Genomic DNA, 17,076 nt, shown 5'->3' on the forward strand with positions numbered 1-17,076 from the left:
GCACCTGCCTCCTGTGTTCAAAGTTAAAGACGACCTTATATGGGTTCGGACTTTAAGCAGCAGGCTACACAGAGCGGCGCCCAGAGATGTCCCAGCACTTACTATTATTCCTGGGCGCCGGTCCGTTCACCCGCTGTCTGCTTGTGCCCCATTACAGTCTCCTGCAGTCCTGCTCCATATGCTCATTACTATCGGAGCGATGGGGAGGAGACGGCAGCTTCTCTAGTGGGCGTTTCTTCTCCCTGCGCTGTAATTGGACAGCGCTACAGCCATGGGAGAAGGAACGCCCACTAGAGAAGCTGCTGTCTCCTCCCCATCGCTCCGATAGTAATTAGCATATAGAGCAGGACTGCAGGAGACGGTAATGGGGCACAGGCGCACAGCGGGTGAACGGAGCGGCACCCAGGAATAATAGTAAGTGCTGGGACATCTCTGGGTGCCGCTCTGTGTAGCCTGCTGCTTAAAGTCCGGACCCATGAAAAGTACTATCATTGGTGGCGCAGTGCGCCCTCCCCTCCTCCGCCCCTCTCGACCCCTCCTCCGCCCCTCTCTCCCCTCCTCCGCCCCTCTCTCCCCTCCTCCGCCCCTCTCTCCCCTCCTCCGCCCCTCTCTCCCCTCCTCCGCCCCTCTCTCCCCTCCTCCGCCCCTCTCTGCCAATTGGTGGCAGCAGCAGCACAGGGAGGAGGGAGAGACTTCTTCCTTCTCCCCTGTGCTGCTGAGAGAACATGAGCGCGCTGAGAGCAGCAGCACGCTCATGTCCTGTGATACTTGACAGCGCAGCCCAGTATCGAAAAAATGGAAATCCCGGTATCCTATCAATACCGGGACAAAAGCATTGATTTGGGTATCGAAATTTCGATACCCGCAACAACCCTATTAAGGTTGCAGTCCCACGCTTCATTATAAAAATAAATTACCGTAAATGCATCCTCCTGCAGTCTGTGCACCTGACTGAAATATGTGCCAGCTTGTTTTTCCTAAGTTCATTCACACAGTAAGTTCATAATTACTTTAGTGATGTCCGTTGGTCACAGATACATTTTTGAGCTTCCTGATGTAAAAATCTGGAATAACAATAAATCCTACTTTCTTAATAATGTTTTTTTTTTTTTTTTTTTTTTTAACATTTGCACATGGTGCATTGTGTTTTGTCTACAAAGTGAAAACCTACCGTAGTGTAGATCTCCTTGTCATGCTGGAAAAAGAGTGTTCTTTTGGCTGAGCTTACCTAAGAAGCACCCGTAGTGGAAGTACGACTGTGATGCAGGTACAGGCGGCTTCTACATATGTCTGCCATGTGTTACTAGCCGTCTTGTGCAGTTCAAATCCAGCGTAGACGAGCTAAAACTTATATGTATTTTTTTTTTTTATCTTTTAAGTGTTGAGAAGCTCAAAAAGGCTTAACTGTAGCATAAGCCATAATTTATGGCTTTTGACACCACATTGGCTCTAATACGTTAATATATCTACTAGGCTTGTCACGATCTGGAAATTTTTATTTGATTTCGATACCATAAAGTATTGCGATAGTTGATACTTTTCGATTCCACGCGAAAAAAATAAAACGCTAAAAAAGCCATGTGCATTCCGCATTTTATGGAACATCCGACCCATAATCAAACAGTCCTATCCTATATTTTGGGGGGACAAGGTAACTAAAAAAATGGCGAATCACGCAATATAGATAGATAGATATAGATTATTATTTTTTTTTTTCTGTTACGGCGTTCACCGCATTGATTTTTTTTTAAATATTTGAATAGTTTGGACTTTTCAGACGTGGCAATAGGTAATATGTTTGTTTCCCAATTTTACATATAAAATATTTAAAGAGGGTTATTTATACTTAACCCCTTCCCGACTGCCATACGGCTATATACGTCCTATCTGCATATAACCTGTGCAGCTAGCACGTGTATAGACGTAATGGCAGCTCTTTTTAAGCGTTTTGCAGCGCTTGTATTAAAGCTTCTGACCCTGCCCTACTGCTGTCACGGACAGCATACAGTTCAGTGCAGACTAACCAATCGGATCACGGCAGTGTAAAAGTGCCTGATCTGCAGATCAGAGCCTAAAATCAGGTAATGTGTCCTCGTGCCCCATCTGTGCCCCCCCGTGAGCCCTGCCTCTTTGCCGGGCAGGCGCTTTTCCGTCCCTCCATCTGTCCCCCCTGCCCCTGATGCGGCCCCCCCATGTATCCGGCCCCCAACTGTGCGCCTGATGCTGTCTTCCCCCTCATCTGTGCCCCCTGCCCCCGATGCGGTCCACTTGCTGTATTTGATGATGGCGGCGGCTCCGTTCCTGAGCCACCGCCATCAGCAGCGAGTGTCAGCTCCATGCTGTCACTCTGCTGTAACCCCTTAGATGCCGCTGCAGCGGCATCCATGGGGTTAATAGAGGGAGGGGGTTCCCTCTCTCAACCATCGGGGCTGCTGCGCTGCGATGGCAGTGCCCGATGGTTGCCGTTGCTTTGCAAAGGCGTCCGGTGTTACCATCTACAGGAAATCTAATAGTACTATAATTTGCAATGCAAGTGCATTGCAAAGTATAGTAAAGCCATTAGCCCCACTGGATCGTCAAGATCCAAGTGAGACTTGATAAAAAATAAATTTAAAAAAGTGAAAATAATAAAAGTAGTTTATTTACAAATGCCTAAACAGGCAATAGAACCTATCTTGACCCAGGTGTAAATTAATACTTCACTTTTATTGGATGAATGTAAAACCCTAAATACTAAGTGTGAGCAATTTGTACTCTTTATTTAATCATAATCAGAACCAAAAAAGGGGATTTTAAAAGCACAGTCACCACTTCACTGATTGGAGTTTTGCTTGAACATTTACAAGGGGCAAAGAGATGTGCACTATCTCTCACCCTTGTTTCTGTAAAGGCAGAACACTACCGTGCCGCCGTCTGCAGCGTGAATGCCAGCTGAGAAGGATTGTCAAGACAACCATGTAGTGTAGCGGGAGAATTGCAGTGTCAACCCACTATAAAAATGGCGCATTACGCGTCTCCTATAATCTCAGCTGAAATTATTAGCAAATGGCACCGCAAATCGGACTCAGTGAACAGTAGCCAATACCGGATCTAACTAATTGCTTAACCGAACCTAGCAAAGTCGGCCAGGCTGACCGCTGATTGCTGGTTAACAGTGGAGGGGTGCAAAGCGTTTAAAAACACCCTCTAATGAAAGGTGAGATCTGCAGAAAAACCGCCTCAAATCTGCACCAAAAACCTCTGTTAGAAATTGTGGATTTTGGTGCGGTCATGGTGCAGAAACGTCCATAAATCCACATGGTAATTCTTGCAGATTTATGGGCGCACACGTGTCCTGATTACCAAATAGGTCACCATAAGCTTATATTGATCAGGTGGTGGCTTCCTTAGGGTGCTGGCTAGTAAATTTGTAAATGACTAGTTATGACATTCACCGACCCACCCAATTCAATAATGAATCTCAGGTGGATGCTTCTTTCAGGTATTTCTCAGTAAGAAATATAGTATATATTTTTTTTCATTTTTAAGGAATGCTACAGTAAGGTTACGTTTACATGGATGATATTTCCGTCCAGATGCAATCCGTTTTTACAACAGAGCTTGCCCGGACTGAACCCGGACCCATACATCTCAAAGTGTATATACATACATGTAAGGCCCCATGCACACTAACGTATTTTGTTTCCGTGTCCATTTAGTTTTTTTTGCGGATAGGATGTGGACCCATCCGTAGGTCCGTTTTGTAGCCCAGCAAAAAAATAAAAATGGAACATGTCCTATACTTGTCCGTTTTAGGCATTGTTACAATGGATCCGCCAAAAAAAAAACTAACGGATGACATACGGATGTCACCCGTTTTTTTTGCGGACCGCAAAACACATAAGGTGTTGTGCATGTAGCCTTAGGCCTCATGCACACGACCGTATTTTTTCACGGTCCACAAAACGGGGTTCCGTTTGTTTGTGATCCGTGACAGCTTTTTCGTCCGTGGGCCTTCCTTGATTTTTGGAGGATCCACGGACATGAACAAAAAGTCGTTTTGGTGTCCGCCTGGCCGTGCGGAGCCAAACGGATCCGTCCTGAATTATAATGCAAGTCAATGGGGACGGATCCGTTTGATGTTGACACAATATGGTGCAATTTCAAACGGATCCATCCCCCATTGACTTTCAATGTAAAGTCAGGAGTCCCTATTATACCATCGGATCGGAGTTTTCTCCAATCCGATGGTATATTTTAACTTGAAGCGTCCCCATCACCATGGGAACGCCTCTATGTTAGAATATACTGTCGGATATGAGATCGTGAAACTCATATCCGACAGTATATTCTAACACAGAGGCATTCCCATAGTGATGGGGACGCTTCTAGTTAGAATATACTACGAACTGTGTACAGGACTGCCCCCTGCTGCCTGGCAGCACCCGATCTCTTACAGGGGGCTGTGATCCGCACCATTAACCCCTCAGGTGCTGCACCTGAGGGGTTAATTGTGCGGATCATAGCCCCCTGTAAGAGATCAGGGGCTGCCAGGCAGCAGGGGGAAGACCCCCCTCCCTCCCCAGTTTGAATATCATTGGTGGCCAGTGTGCGGCCCCCGGCCCCCCCTCCCTCCCTCTATTGTATTATCATTGGTGGCCAGTGTGCGGCTCCCTCCCTCTCTCTATTGTATTATCATTGGTGGCCAGTGTGCGGCCCCCCCGCCCCCCCCTCCCTCTATTGTAATATCATTGGTGGCCAGTGTGCGGCCCCCCTCCCTCTATTGTAATATCATTGGTGGCCAGTGTGCGGCCTCCCCCGGCCCCCCTCCCTCCCTTTATTATATAATCATTGGTGGCCAGTGTGCGGCCCCCCCCTCCCTCTATTGTAATATCATTGGTGGCCAGTGTGCGGCCTCCCCCCCCCCCCCCCCCTCCCCTTCCGATCATTGGTGGCAGTGGAGAGTTCCGATTGGACGCTGGGGCTCCGATCGGTAACCATGGCAACCAGGACGCTACTGCAGGCCTGGTTGCCATGGTTACTTAGCAATATTAGAAGCATCATACTTGCCTGCTGCGCTGTCTGTGACCGGCCGGGAGCTCCTCCTACTGGTAAGTAACAGGTCTGTGCGGCGCATTGCTTAATGATCTGTCACTTACCAGTAGGAGGAGCTTCCGGCCGGTCACAGACAGCGCAGCAGGTAAGTATGATGCTTCTAATATTGTAATATTGCTAAGTAACCATAGTGTCCTGGTTGCCATGGTTACCGATCGGAGCCCCAGAGCGATTAAACTGGGACTCCGATCGGAATCTCCGCTGCCACCAATGATCGGGGGGGGGGGGGGGGTAGAGTAGAGGGGAGGGGAGGCCGCACACTGGCTACCAATGATATTAATACAATAGAGGGGGGGAGGGCCGCACACTGGCCACCAATGATAATACAATAAAGGCAGAGAGGGGGGGCCGGGGGAGGCCGCACACTGGCCACCAATGATATTACAATAGAGGGAGGGGGGGCCGCACTGGCCACCAATGAAATTAAAACTGGGGAGGGAGGGGGTCTGCCCCCTGCTGCCTGGCAGCCACTGATCTCTTACAGGGGGCTGTGATCCGCACAATTAACCCCTTCAGGTGCAGCACCTGAGGGGTTAATTGTGCGGATCACAGCCCCCTGTAAGAGATCGGGTGCTGCCAGGCAGCAGGGGGCAGTCATGTACACAGTTCGTAGTATATTCTAACTAGAAGCGTCCCCATCACTATGGGAACGCCTCTGTGTTAGAATATACTGTCGGATATGAGTTTTCACGAAGTGAAAACTCATCTCTGAAAAAGCTTTTATGCAGACGGATCTTCGGATCCGTCTGTATGAAAGTAACCTACGGCCACGGATCACGGACGCGATGCCAATCTTGTGTGCATCAGTGTTCTTTCACGGACCCATTGACTTGAATGGGTCCATGAACCGTTGTCCGTCAAAAAAATAGGACAGGTCATATTTTTTTGACGGACAGGAAACACGGATGCGGCTGCAAAACGGTGCATTTTCCGATTTTTCCACGGACCCATTGAAAGTCAATGGGTCCGCGAAAGAAAACGGAAAATGGCACAACGGCCACGGATGCACACAACGGTCGTGTGCATGAGGTCTAAGTCTGTCCGTTCAGGAAAAATCACAACATGTTCTGTCTGTCGTTTTGTCTCACAGAACTGATCCTTTCTGGTCAGTGGGTTAGTGAAACAGCAGTAACAGCATACAGACTGCATCTGTGAGCTATCCATTTTTCGCTGATGGTTGCTAGGAGACACTGCGTAAAAAAAAAAGTGCATAAAAACGGATGCAATCTGGATAGACAAAACAAACACTGAACGCAGTTGCATATAAAACTGATTCATATTTACATGCACAAATTTCAATTTTTTACAGAAAAGACTCGTTCCATGTCACTCGGGTGGAAGAAACCTGGGTGTTTTTTCCGGTGTTGAAAGACGTGCACATGTTCTGACATGTTTAATTCCACCACTAGTGATTTTTTTTCCCCATAGTGGGGATTCTCATTATCCTACCTCACTGATCCTATCGGATAATTGCTTTGTGTCGCACTTTCTTAATCACTGCACACCAGTAAAATATTCATGAATGCGGGGGGGAACGTGTAATAGATGAGTCTTTTCTAAATGTAATGAACTCCTTTCTGGCTACGTGAAATACAATTTGCTTTGTAAAAATGGGCGTCTACCGACTTGCCAGCTATTTCTTCCATGTATGTATTATATTTCAGTACAAAGCAGCTTTGGGAATTACTACCTCACCTAATAACACATGGCTAGATTTGCAGTGGTATGTGAATTTGTGCAAAGGATAGGGGAGATTTATCAAAGCTGGTGTAAAGAAAAACTGGCTTGGGCTACTTTCACACTAGCGTTTTAGTTTTCCGATATTGAGATCCGTCATAGGGGCTCAGTACTGGAAAAAAAACGCTTCCGTTTTGTCCCCATTCATTGTCAGTGGGGACAAAACTGAACGGAATGCTCCAAAATACATTCAGTTCAGTTTAGTTGCGTTCCCATACTAGAGAGCAAACTGCAACATGTTGTAGTTTGCTTTCCGTCCTGGGATGTGGAGCAAGAAGGATCCGTCATGACCCCCAATGTAAGTCAATGGGGATGGATTCGTTTTCTCTGACGCGATAGAAAACGGATCTGTCCTCCATTTACTTTCAATACAGTTCATGACAAATCCATCTTGGCTATGTTAAAGATAACACAACCGCATGCAGATGGTTGTATTATCAGTAACGAAAGTGTTTTTGCGGAGCCCTGCCGGATCCAGCAAAAATGCTAGTGTGAAAGTAGCCTTAGTTGCTCATGGCAGCCAATCAGATTCCACCTTTCATTTTTTCCGAGCTCCTTTGTGGAAATGCAAGGTGTAATCTGATTGGTTGCTATGGACAACTAAGTCAATTCTACTCGGTGGATAAAAATCAATGATTTTTTTTTAAAAATCAAAAAAATCCGATTTTTTTATTTTATTTAAATCGGATTTATTTGATTTAAATCGGATTTATTTGATTTAAATCGGATTTATTTGATTTAAATCGGATTTATTTGATTTAAATCGGATTTTTTTTTATATAAAATTCTTTTTGAGGAAAATATATTACCATCCAAAGATTATTCCATCATGAAATAAAGATTTTGTTTTTTAATTATGTAGAATAAGGCTGTACGTAGACTTTTGTTGAATGGATTAGGCAGTGGCTGAGGGACAGACAACAGAGGGTTGTAGTCAATGGAGAATATACAGACCATAGTCTTGTTACCAGTGGGGTACCTCAGGGATCTGTTCTGGGACCCATATTGTTTAATATATATTGCAGAAGGCCTCGATGGTAAGGTGTGTCTTTTTTCTGATGACACAAAAATTTGTAATAGGGATGATGTTCCTGGAGGGATACACCAAATGGAAAAGGATTTAGGAAAACTAGAGGCATGGCCAAAAATCTGGCAACTAAAATTTAATGTTGATAAGTGCAAGATAATGCACCTGGGGCATAAAAACCCAAGAGCAGAATATAAAATCTGAGGAAAGGGATTTAGGGGTCATTATTTCAGAAGACTTAAAGGTAGGCAGACAATGTCATAGAGCAGCAGGAAATGCTAGCAGAATGCTTGGGTGTATAGGGAGAGGCATTACCAGTAGAAAGAGGGAGGTGCTCATGCCGCTCTACAGAGCACTAGTGAGACCTCATTTGGAGTATTGTGCTCAGTACTGGAGACCATATCTCCAGAAGGATATTGATACTTTGGAGACAGTTCAGAGAAGAGCTACTGAACTGGTACATGGATTGCAGGACAAAACTTACCAGGAAAGATTAAAGGACCTTAACATGTATAGCTTGGAAGAAAGGCGAGACAGAGGGGATATGATAGAAATTTCTAAATACATAAAGGGAATCAATAAGGTAAAAGAGGAGAGAATATTTAAAAGAAGAAAAACTGCTACAAGAGGACATAGTTTTAAATTAGAGGGGCAAAGGTTTAAAAGTAATATCAGGAAGTATTACTTTACTGAGAGAGTAGTGGATGCATGGAATAGCCTTCCTGCAGAAGTGGTAGCTGCAAATACAGTGAAGGAGTTTAAAGCGAACCCGTCACCTGGATTTTGGGTATAGAGCTGAGGACATGGGTTGCTAGATGGCCTCTAGCACATCCGCAATATCCAGTCCCCATAGCTCTGTGTGTTTTTACTGTGTAAAAAAAAAAATCAATTTGATACATATGTAAATTACCCTGAGATGAGTCCTGTATGTGAGATGAGTCAGGGACAGGACTCATCTCAGGTTAATTTGCATATGTATCAAATCGTTTTTTTTTTTACACAATAAAAGCACACAGAGCTATGGGGACTGGATATTGCAGATGTGCTAGCGGCGATCTAGCAACCCATATCCTCAGCTCTATACACAAAATCCAGGTAACAGGTTCCCTTTAAGCATGCATGGGATATGCATAAGGCCATCCTTCATATAATATAGGGCCATAGTATTCAGTATATTGGGCAGACTAGATGGGCCGAATGGTTCTTATCTGCCAACACATTCTATGTTTCTATATGTGTAATTTTTTTGGTAAATAAATTCCATTAATCCATTCACAATGTCATGCTCTTCCAGAGGTTTTTGTAAGATTATTGGGCAGTTTCTCTGCCTACAAGATATTATCACTGATGCTTGGTTTACTTTTGAAGTTCTCAAAACTGAATTTGACTCCGCAGAGATCACATGCCTCTTCTTCACAGCAAAAATGTTATAACATGAACAGAGTTGAGAAAAATACCTTAATCCTAACTTCTACAAACCTACGAATGCAGAATCAAACTAATATGAAAAGTTGTTTAAATCTTCATCTACTTGCATATTATAAGTTATACCAGCAAGAATTAGTCTTTATGTAGAAAACTATGATTTAAATCAAGCCTTACTGACTAGTGATTTAAATCGTGATTTAAATCATTTTGATTTAAATCAAATCCACCCTTACTTTACACCACTTTTGATAAATCTCCCCCAGCATGTTTCTCAGCCTGGCCTGAAATATGTATAACAGAAATTTTATATATTGAATATAAATGCAGATTTACTTACTCTGTCTAAATGTACACTGTCTAAATTTTAGCCAAACTGTCTAAAGATGATCCAAATGTATCACGGTGGCGCGCCGGCTGGATGATAAATCTGGTGCTTGGCTAGAAACTTCTGTCTGACTTTACACCAACTGTTAATTGCCTTACTTTGTACCAAATTTTTGCATGGTTTTGGAGCACATCTTAAGGCTACTTTCACACTAGCGTTTTTGCTGGATCCGGCAGGGTTCAGCAAAAAACGCTTCCGTTACTGATAATACAACCGTCTGCATCCGTTATGAACGGACTCTGTTGTATTATCTTTAACATAGCCAAGACGGATCCGTCATGAACTGCATTGAAAGTCCATGGGGAATGGATCTGTTTTCTATTGTGTCAGAGAAAACTGATCTGTCCCCATTGTGCATGCCAGGACTGAAAGCAAACTACAACATGCTGCGGTTTGCTCTCCGGTATGAGAACGGAATGTATTTTGGAGCATTCCGTTCTGTTTAGTTCAGTTTTGTCCCCCATTGACAATAAATGGGGACAAAACGGAAACATTTTTTTCCAATACTGAGCCCCCTATGACGGATCTCAATACCGGAAAACTAAAACGGTGTGAAAGTAGCCTAAGCCACACTGCCAGTGTTGAGCTGGAAACCTAAACGGGCGAGTTTGATGTAGGGGGTTATTCCTTTTGGCGGATTCATTGTGCATAAAAAGAGACTTTGTTCAGCTCCAGTAGTAAATGTTACCCTATGTGTTTTTAAAGTCTTTTGGAATAATTTTAATGAATGCCATGAATTTCTTCTAGATAAGTGAAGAAGAAAAAAAGTTGCATCAGGAAGATCTGATGAGCTCTACGTTTGGCCTGAGCAAAACTAAACTGGAAGACTGTGAATTTTACAAAGTAGGTTTTTTTTGTTACCTCAGACTTTTTTCAAGCTGATCCCTCTAGGACAGACTGTAAAATATGCAGCACAAAGCGTTTTTAATACTTGCCATCTGTGATTTTTATATTATGTAGTTATTTAGTGTTATAGGTCTTAAAATCCTCTGACATCCATGTAATGTTACCTGCTACCTGAAGTAGTTAAAGGGATTGCACAGGATAATTGCTCCATTGAAGTTTTCTTAATCTATTCACTTCAATGGAGCAATAGCAGACACAACCCATGGACAATAGGGCACAGTTTTTGGGAGAAAGCAGTTATGTTTTTCTAGTCCTTTTCAGAGTTGCCCTGAATATCCAGTTTTTAATGGTGCCATAATTCTGGCATACACATAGCTTATTGACATTAATAACTTTCTGGGAGGTGGATGTGAAAAAACTGAAATAATGCCACGTTCTAAATTTTGCAGCGTTCATTTTTCTGCTAAATAACATGATGATTACTTGTTAAAAAGGTAAAAAACTAAAAATTTTGCGTTCCAAAACCAATAACTTTTTATTTTTTATTTCTACAAAGTTGTATTGGAGCTGGCATTTTGCAATACCAAATATATAGTTTTTATTTTTGCATATTTAAAAAAATAAATGTTTTTCAGTAGGAAAAGATTTTTTGCATTTTTTAATTTAAGAAAACTTTTTAAATCTTTTTTTCTTTTCTTTTTCTTTTAGCAAATTAATAGTTCCACAAGGGGACTATAATAAGCAGTGATTTGATTATTTGTAAAATACAATTCACTGTTCATGCAGTGCAGTGTATTTTACGGTCAGTGCTATATTGACATCCACCAGCATCATTAGGCTGCATGCACAGACGTCTGCACCGCATGATCTCATCTGTGGGGTGCCAATCAGAAGCAGAGGGAGCTCCCTCTGTTTAAACCAATTAGATGGTGGGGTGCAGTATCTGATGTGGTAAATTTTTCCCGATTGGTGCTTGTGGCAGCTTTTAGAGCATTAGTGCTGCTCTCATTTGAGGGCAGAGCCCGCACTGTCCGCTGCATGGGCGATCAGTGCACCGCTTATTCTGGGCTGCTGTACTACGTATAGCACCGTGTATCAATTCCCTTAAAGGGGTTGTCTCACTTTACCAAATAGCATTTATCACAAAGGCAAAGGTAATACAAGGCACTTACTAATGTATTGTGATTGTCCATATTGCCTCCTTTGCTGGCTTGATAAATTTTTTTCATCACATTGTACATTCCCATGGTCCACCAGAGAGGCTGATGCGCTTATAGTGTGCGGGGTGGTCATAACCCCTGGAAACGAGCAGTGTATAATGTGATGGAAAAATGAATGAAGCCAGCAAAGGAAGCAATATGGATAATAACAATACATTAGTCAGTGCCTGGTATTAACTTTCTCTACATCACCCTTTAAATGGAACCTGTCCCCTGGAAAAGACAATTTACACTAATCACAGTACCTTAAAGTATCTCTCATAGTGTGCCCAAAGATGTATTCATATCTTCTTTCTGCGTTGTGCTGTCTCATAAAATCGACTTATAAAACTGTTTGGCACTTTTTTGAAGCAGTGGCGTCGCCCTACATCACGCTGTGCCCCCCCAACTAAAATGCCGCCCCCCCCCAGTGAGCCGCCGCCGCCGGGCACAGGGAGATGAGCGCTTCCATTGCGCTCATCTCCATAGTAATCTGCCTGTGCTGCGGCGGTGCAGGGGAGGGAGAAGCGTGTCCCTTCCCCTTCCTCTGATAGGCTGCCGGCCTAGTGCCTGCAGCCTATCAGAGGCCGGCGCAGGCGGCGCGATGACGTCATTGCGCCGCCTGAGCCATACAGCGCGGGACACAGGCCGGAAGAGGCCTGCATCGCATCGCTGACACTGAGGCAAGTATAATTTTTTTTTGTTTACAATAGTGTTACTGGCACATGATGGGGCTTAATACTGGCACATGATTGGGGGGGGGGGGGGGGGGGGGCTTAATACTGGCACATGATGGAGGGGCTTAATACTGGCACATGATGGGGGGGGCTTAATACTGGCACATGATGGGGGGGGCTTAATACTGGCACATGATGGGGGGGCTTAATACTGGCACATGATGGGGGGGCTTAATACTGGCACATGATGGGGGGGGCTTAATACTGGCACGTGATGGGGGCTCTTGTTACTGGCACGTGATGGGGGGCATCTACTGAGGCCACAAAGAAGGGGTATTTTATATGGGGGGCTCTGTACAGTAGCATTTTATACTGGGACACATGGGTACTATGGGGGAGAGGAGTACTATGGAGTCATCTACGGGGGACACTAAGAAGGGGTATTTTATACTTGCAAATTATGGGGGACACTGAGGGCATCTACTGGGGCACGATATATGGGGCATTTTATACTGGTACATTATGGGGGCACTAGGAGGAAGGGGGAGAGGAGCACTATGGGGGCATTTACTGGGAGCACTATATAGGGGTATTTTATACTGGCACATTTAGGCGGGACATTAGCTCAACTGGGGGCATAAGGGGGTATTTTTTGTATTGTCACATTATATGGTGAATTATTTCTACGGCGGGACTTTATGGTGGGCTTTATTACTCCCCCATGGTATGACCCCCCTAGTAGCAGCACCAGCCTCTCCCTACTCTGTGACCCCTCAGCCCCTTCTCCAAATCCTTATTATGAAATCTCTGTCATTAGGATAAAACACAACATCAGCTCCACCGAGCCGCCGGCCAAAGTGTGGAAGTGGCGTCCGAGATCCCCAAGGGCCAAGCCAAGTAACAGTAAGTTTTCATGTGAAATATGTTTGTTATAGACATATAGCCTACACTGTGCCACACAATATACAGTATACCTCTACACTGTGCCACACAATGTACAGTATACCTCTACACTGTGCCCCACAATGTACAGTATACCTCTACACTGTGCCCCACAATGTACAGTATACCGCTACACTGTGCCCCACAATGTACAGTATACCGCTACACTGTGCCCCACAATGTACAGTATACCGCTACACTGTGCCCCACAATGTACAGTATACCGCTACACTGTGCCCCACAATGTACAGTATACCGCTACACTGTGTAGTCTGTTCTATAAGCACCCTTGTTCCGTGGCGGTGGACAGAAAATAATCTAGAAGTGCCCCTCCCGAGACCAGGCTCTGGATCCGCCATTGGTCTGGACCGCTCACAGGAGTGTACATTTCTTCTAAACTGTAATCTGTATGCTCTGACCTGCAGAAATCAGCACTTGCTCGATAACAACTAACAGGCAGTAGCTGTAGGCTGTAGCCTGGCCCTGTTACCGAAGCTAGCCGAGTGGTGTAAGGTTAAGGTACTAGTAGAGATGAGTGGCCGCTTAATCCTGATTTAAAGTTAAAGTTACTGCAGGATATGGATTACAGTTTAGAAATGTCAAATGTACACTCCTGTGAGCGGCGGGGAGGGAGATCTGTGGATGACACTGTTATAGGGAGGGGAATCTGTGGATGACACTGTTATAGGGAGGGGAATCTGTGGATGACACTGTTATAGGGAGGGGAATCTGTGGATGACACTGTTATAGGGAGGGAGATCTGTGGATGACACTGTTATAGGGAGGGAGATCTGTGGATGACACTGTTATAGGGAGGGGGATCTGTGGATGACACTGTTATAGGGAGGGGAATCTGTGGATGACACTGTTATAGGGAGAGGAATCTGTGGAAGACACTGTTATAGGGAGGGGAATCTGTGGATGACACTGTTATAGGGAGGGGAATCTGTGGATGACACTGTTATAGGGAGGGAGATCTGTGGATGACACTGTTATAGGGAGGGGAATCTGTGGATGACACTGTTATAGGGAGGGAGATCTGTGGATGACACTGTTATAGGGAGGGAGATCTGTGGATGACACTGTTATAGGGAGGGGGATCTGTGGATGACACTGTTATAGGGAGGGGAATCTGTGGATGACACTGTTATAGGGAGAGGAATCTGTGGATGACACTGTTATAGGGAGGGGAATCTGTGGATGACACTGTTATAGGGAGGGGAATCTGTGGATGACACTGTTATAGGGAGAGGAATCTGTGGAAGACACTGTTATAGGGAGGGGAATCTGTGGATGACACTGTTATAGGGAGGGGAATCTGTGGATGACACTGTTATAGGGAGGGAGATCTGTGGATGACACTGTTATGGAGGGGATCTATGGATGACACATATAGCATAAGATGCTATATATGGTATGTGGCATCCACAGATCCCCCCCCCCCCCCCCCATAGCAGTGTCATCCACAGATCCCCCTCTCTATAAAAGTGTCATCCACAGACAGCAGGACTTTTCTTCCCTGTTGCGGTTTTAGGTATTGGGTAAACAGCATTTCTAAGCGTACTTGTGTAAATGTATAGTTGTTATAGCTGCCCCCCCAAAATTTGAAAGCTAGAGACGCCACTGTTTTGAAGTCGTGCTGAAGTCACGGGGGCAGCGGCCTCCTTGACTCAACCGTCGGATAAGCCTGCCCCTATGCCGCTCCTCCGCATATTGATGGACAGTTTTCCCTGTAGCCTTGACCGCGCTCTTATCACGCATGCGTCGTGCGCATCCTGCCGCAGCGCGATCCCGGCTACGGCTCCCTCCCTGGCTTCTGCATGTTCACTGCGCCTACGCGGCAGTGCAAGCAGACAGTGATCGCGCTCACGCCGCAGGGGAGAAGCGATGGGCGTGAGCGCGCTGTATAGGAACGCTGCCCCCGTGACTTCAGCACGACTTCAAAAAGGTGCCAAACACAGTTTTATAAGTCAATTTTATGAGACAGCACAACGCAGAAAGAAGATATGAATACATCTTTGGGCACACTATGAGAGATACTTTAAGGTACTGTGATTAGTGTAAATTGTCTTTTCCAGGTGACAGGTTCCCTTTAAGGCTCACCGAGGCCTCAGGTCTATATCTACTATACTTATGGTGATTTGTTTACAGGATTTTGTATTAAAAAAAAATTTGTGATGTATTTTACTTATTTTAAGGTTCCCTTTCAAGCTGCCCTTGACTTGGTGCGTCCACGGAAAGTGTTCCTCTCTAAAGGATATGCTTTCATTCCACACAAGGATATCATTACCTTAATCTTGAATGACTTCAGGACCAGGCTTTCCAAAGCTCTTGCTGTAAGTTAATTTATCATTTCTCTTTTAGAGTGAAACTCTGAGCATGTATAGGTCAATCATGGTGTTCTTTCTGTTTAAAATCTAAAAGTCATTTACCCCCTTCCTGACCAGGCCTTATTTTGCTAATCTGACATGTCACTTTATGTGGTAATAACTTTGGAACGCTTTTACTTATCCAAGCCATTCAGAAACTTTCTCGTGACACATTGTACTACGTAAATGGTAAATTTGAGTCAAAATGTTTTACCTTTTAAAGAAAAAAAATCTAAAAGTTTTCAAATTTGAATCTCTCTGCTTTTAAGACCGTGATGTCTCATAAAATATGCATTAATTAACATTCCTCACATGTCTTCATGTTGGCATCATTTTTGTAATGTAATTTTATTGTTTTAGGACTTTAGAAGATTTAGAATTTTAGAAGCAATTTTTGAAATTTTTAGGAAAATTTCCAAAGTCAACTTTTTTAAGGACCAGTTCAGTTCTGGAGTCACTTTGTAGAACCAAGCCACAAATGACCTCATTTTAGAAACGACACCCCTCAAACTATTTAAAACTGGTTTTAGAAATGTCGTTAACCCTTTAGGTATTCCATAGGAATTAATGCAAAATAGAGGTGAAATTAAAAAATGTCACTTTTTGGCAGATTTTCCATTTTAATCCATTTTTTCCTGGAACACATCAAGGGCTAACAATAAAACAAACCTTAATATTTGTTACCCTGATTCTGCAGTTTGCATAAACACCCCATATGTGGTTGTATACCGCTGTTTGGGCACATGACAGGGCAAAGAAGGCAATATGGTTTTTGGAGGGCAGATTTTGCTGGAATGGTCCCCACAGTGAAACCCCCCCCAAAAGTGACCACATTTTGTAAACTACACCACCCAAGGAATTTTTAAAGGGTGTAGCAAGCACTTCACTCAAATGGTGTTTCATAGAATTTTTAATGCTTGCGTGTAAAAATGAAATACAATTTTTTTATTTTATTTTACAAGAAAATGGTGCTTTAGGCCCAAACTTTCTTTTTCACAAAACATAACAGGAGAATATCCCCCCCCCTCCACACACACAATTTGCTACCCACTTTCTCCTGAGTAAGACCCCAACTGTAGTCGTTAACTGTTATTTAGGGATACTCTAGGGTTTAGAAGAGAAAGAGTGGCATCTGGATTTTCTAACATGGAATTTTCTGTCATGGTTTTTAAGAGCAATAACTTTTTAATTTTTTGTTGAATGAGAAGTGTGAGGGCTTATTTTGTGCGGTACAAGCTGTCGTTTTTATTGGCACCATTTTGGGGTACATTTGGCTTTCTGGATGCTATTTATCTCATTTTTTGGCAGGTGAAGTCACAAAAAAAATCTGTTTGGTGTCATTTTTTAATTATTATTATTATTATTATTTTTT

The 17,076-nt window shown here is 43.9% G+C and overlaps 1 protein-coding gene across 3 annotated transcripts in view; it reads left to right on the plus strand.

Annotated features, from left to right (window-relative positions):
- The window catches only part of PRIM2 (DNA primase subunit 2), a 208,905-nt gene that overhangs the window by 38,479 nt on the left and 153,350 nt on the right, over positions 1–17,076 (plus strand). For all 3 annotated transcript variants that reach the window (XM_040428611.1, XM_040428612.1, XM_040428613.1), the window contains 2 exons: positions 10,419–10,514; positions 15,534–15,671. In XM_040428611.1, the coding sequence (XP_040284545.1) occupies positions 10,419–10,514; positions 15,534–15,671 (234 nt within the window). The remainder of the gene's footprint in view (positions 1–10,418; positions 10,515–15,533; positions 15,672–17,076) is intronic.

Source organism: Bufo bufo, chromosome 4, assembly GCF_905171765.1.
Source record: "Bufo bufo chromosome 4, aBufBuf1.1, whole genome shotgun sequence".
Taxonomy (NCBI): Eukaryota; Metazoa; Chordata; class Amphibia; order Anura; family Bufonidae; genus Bufo; species Bufo bufo.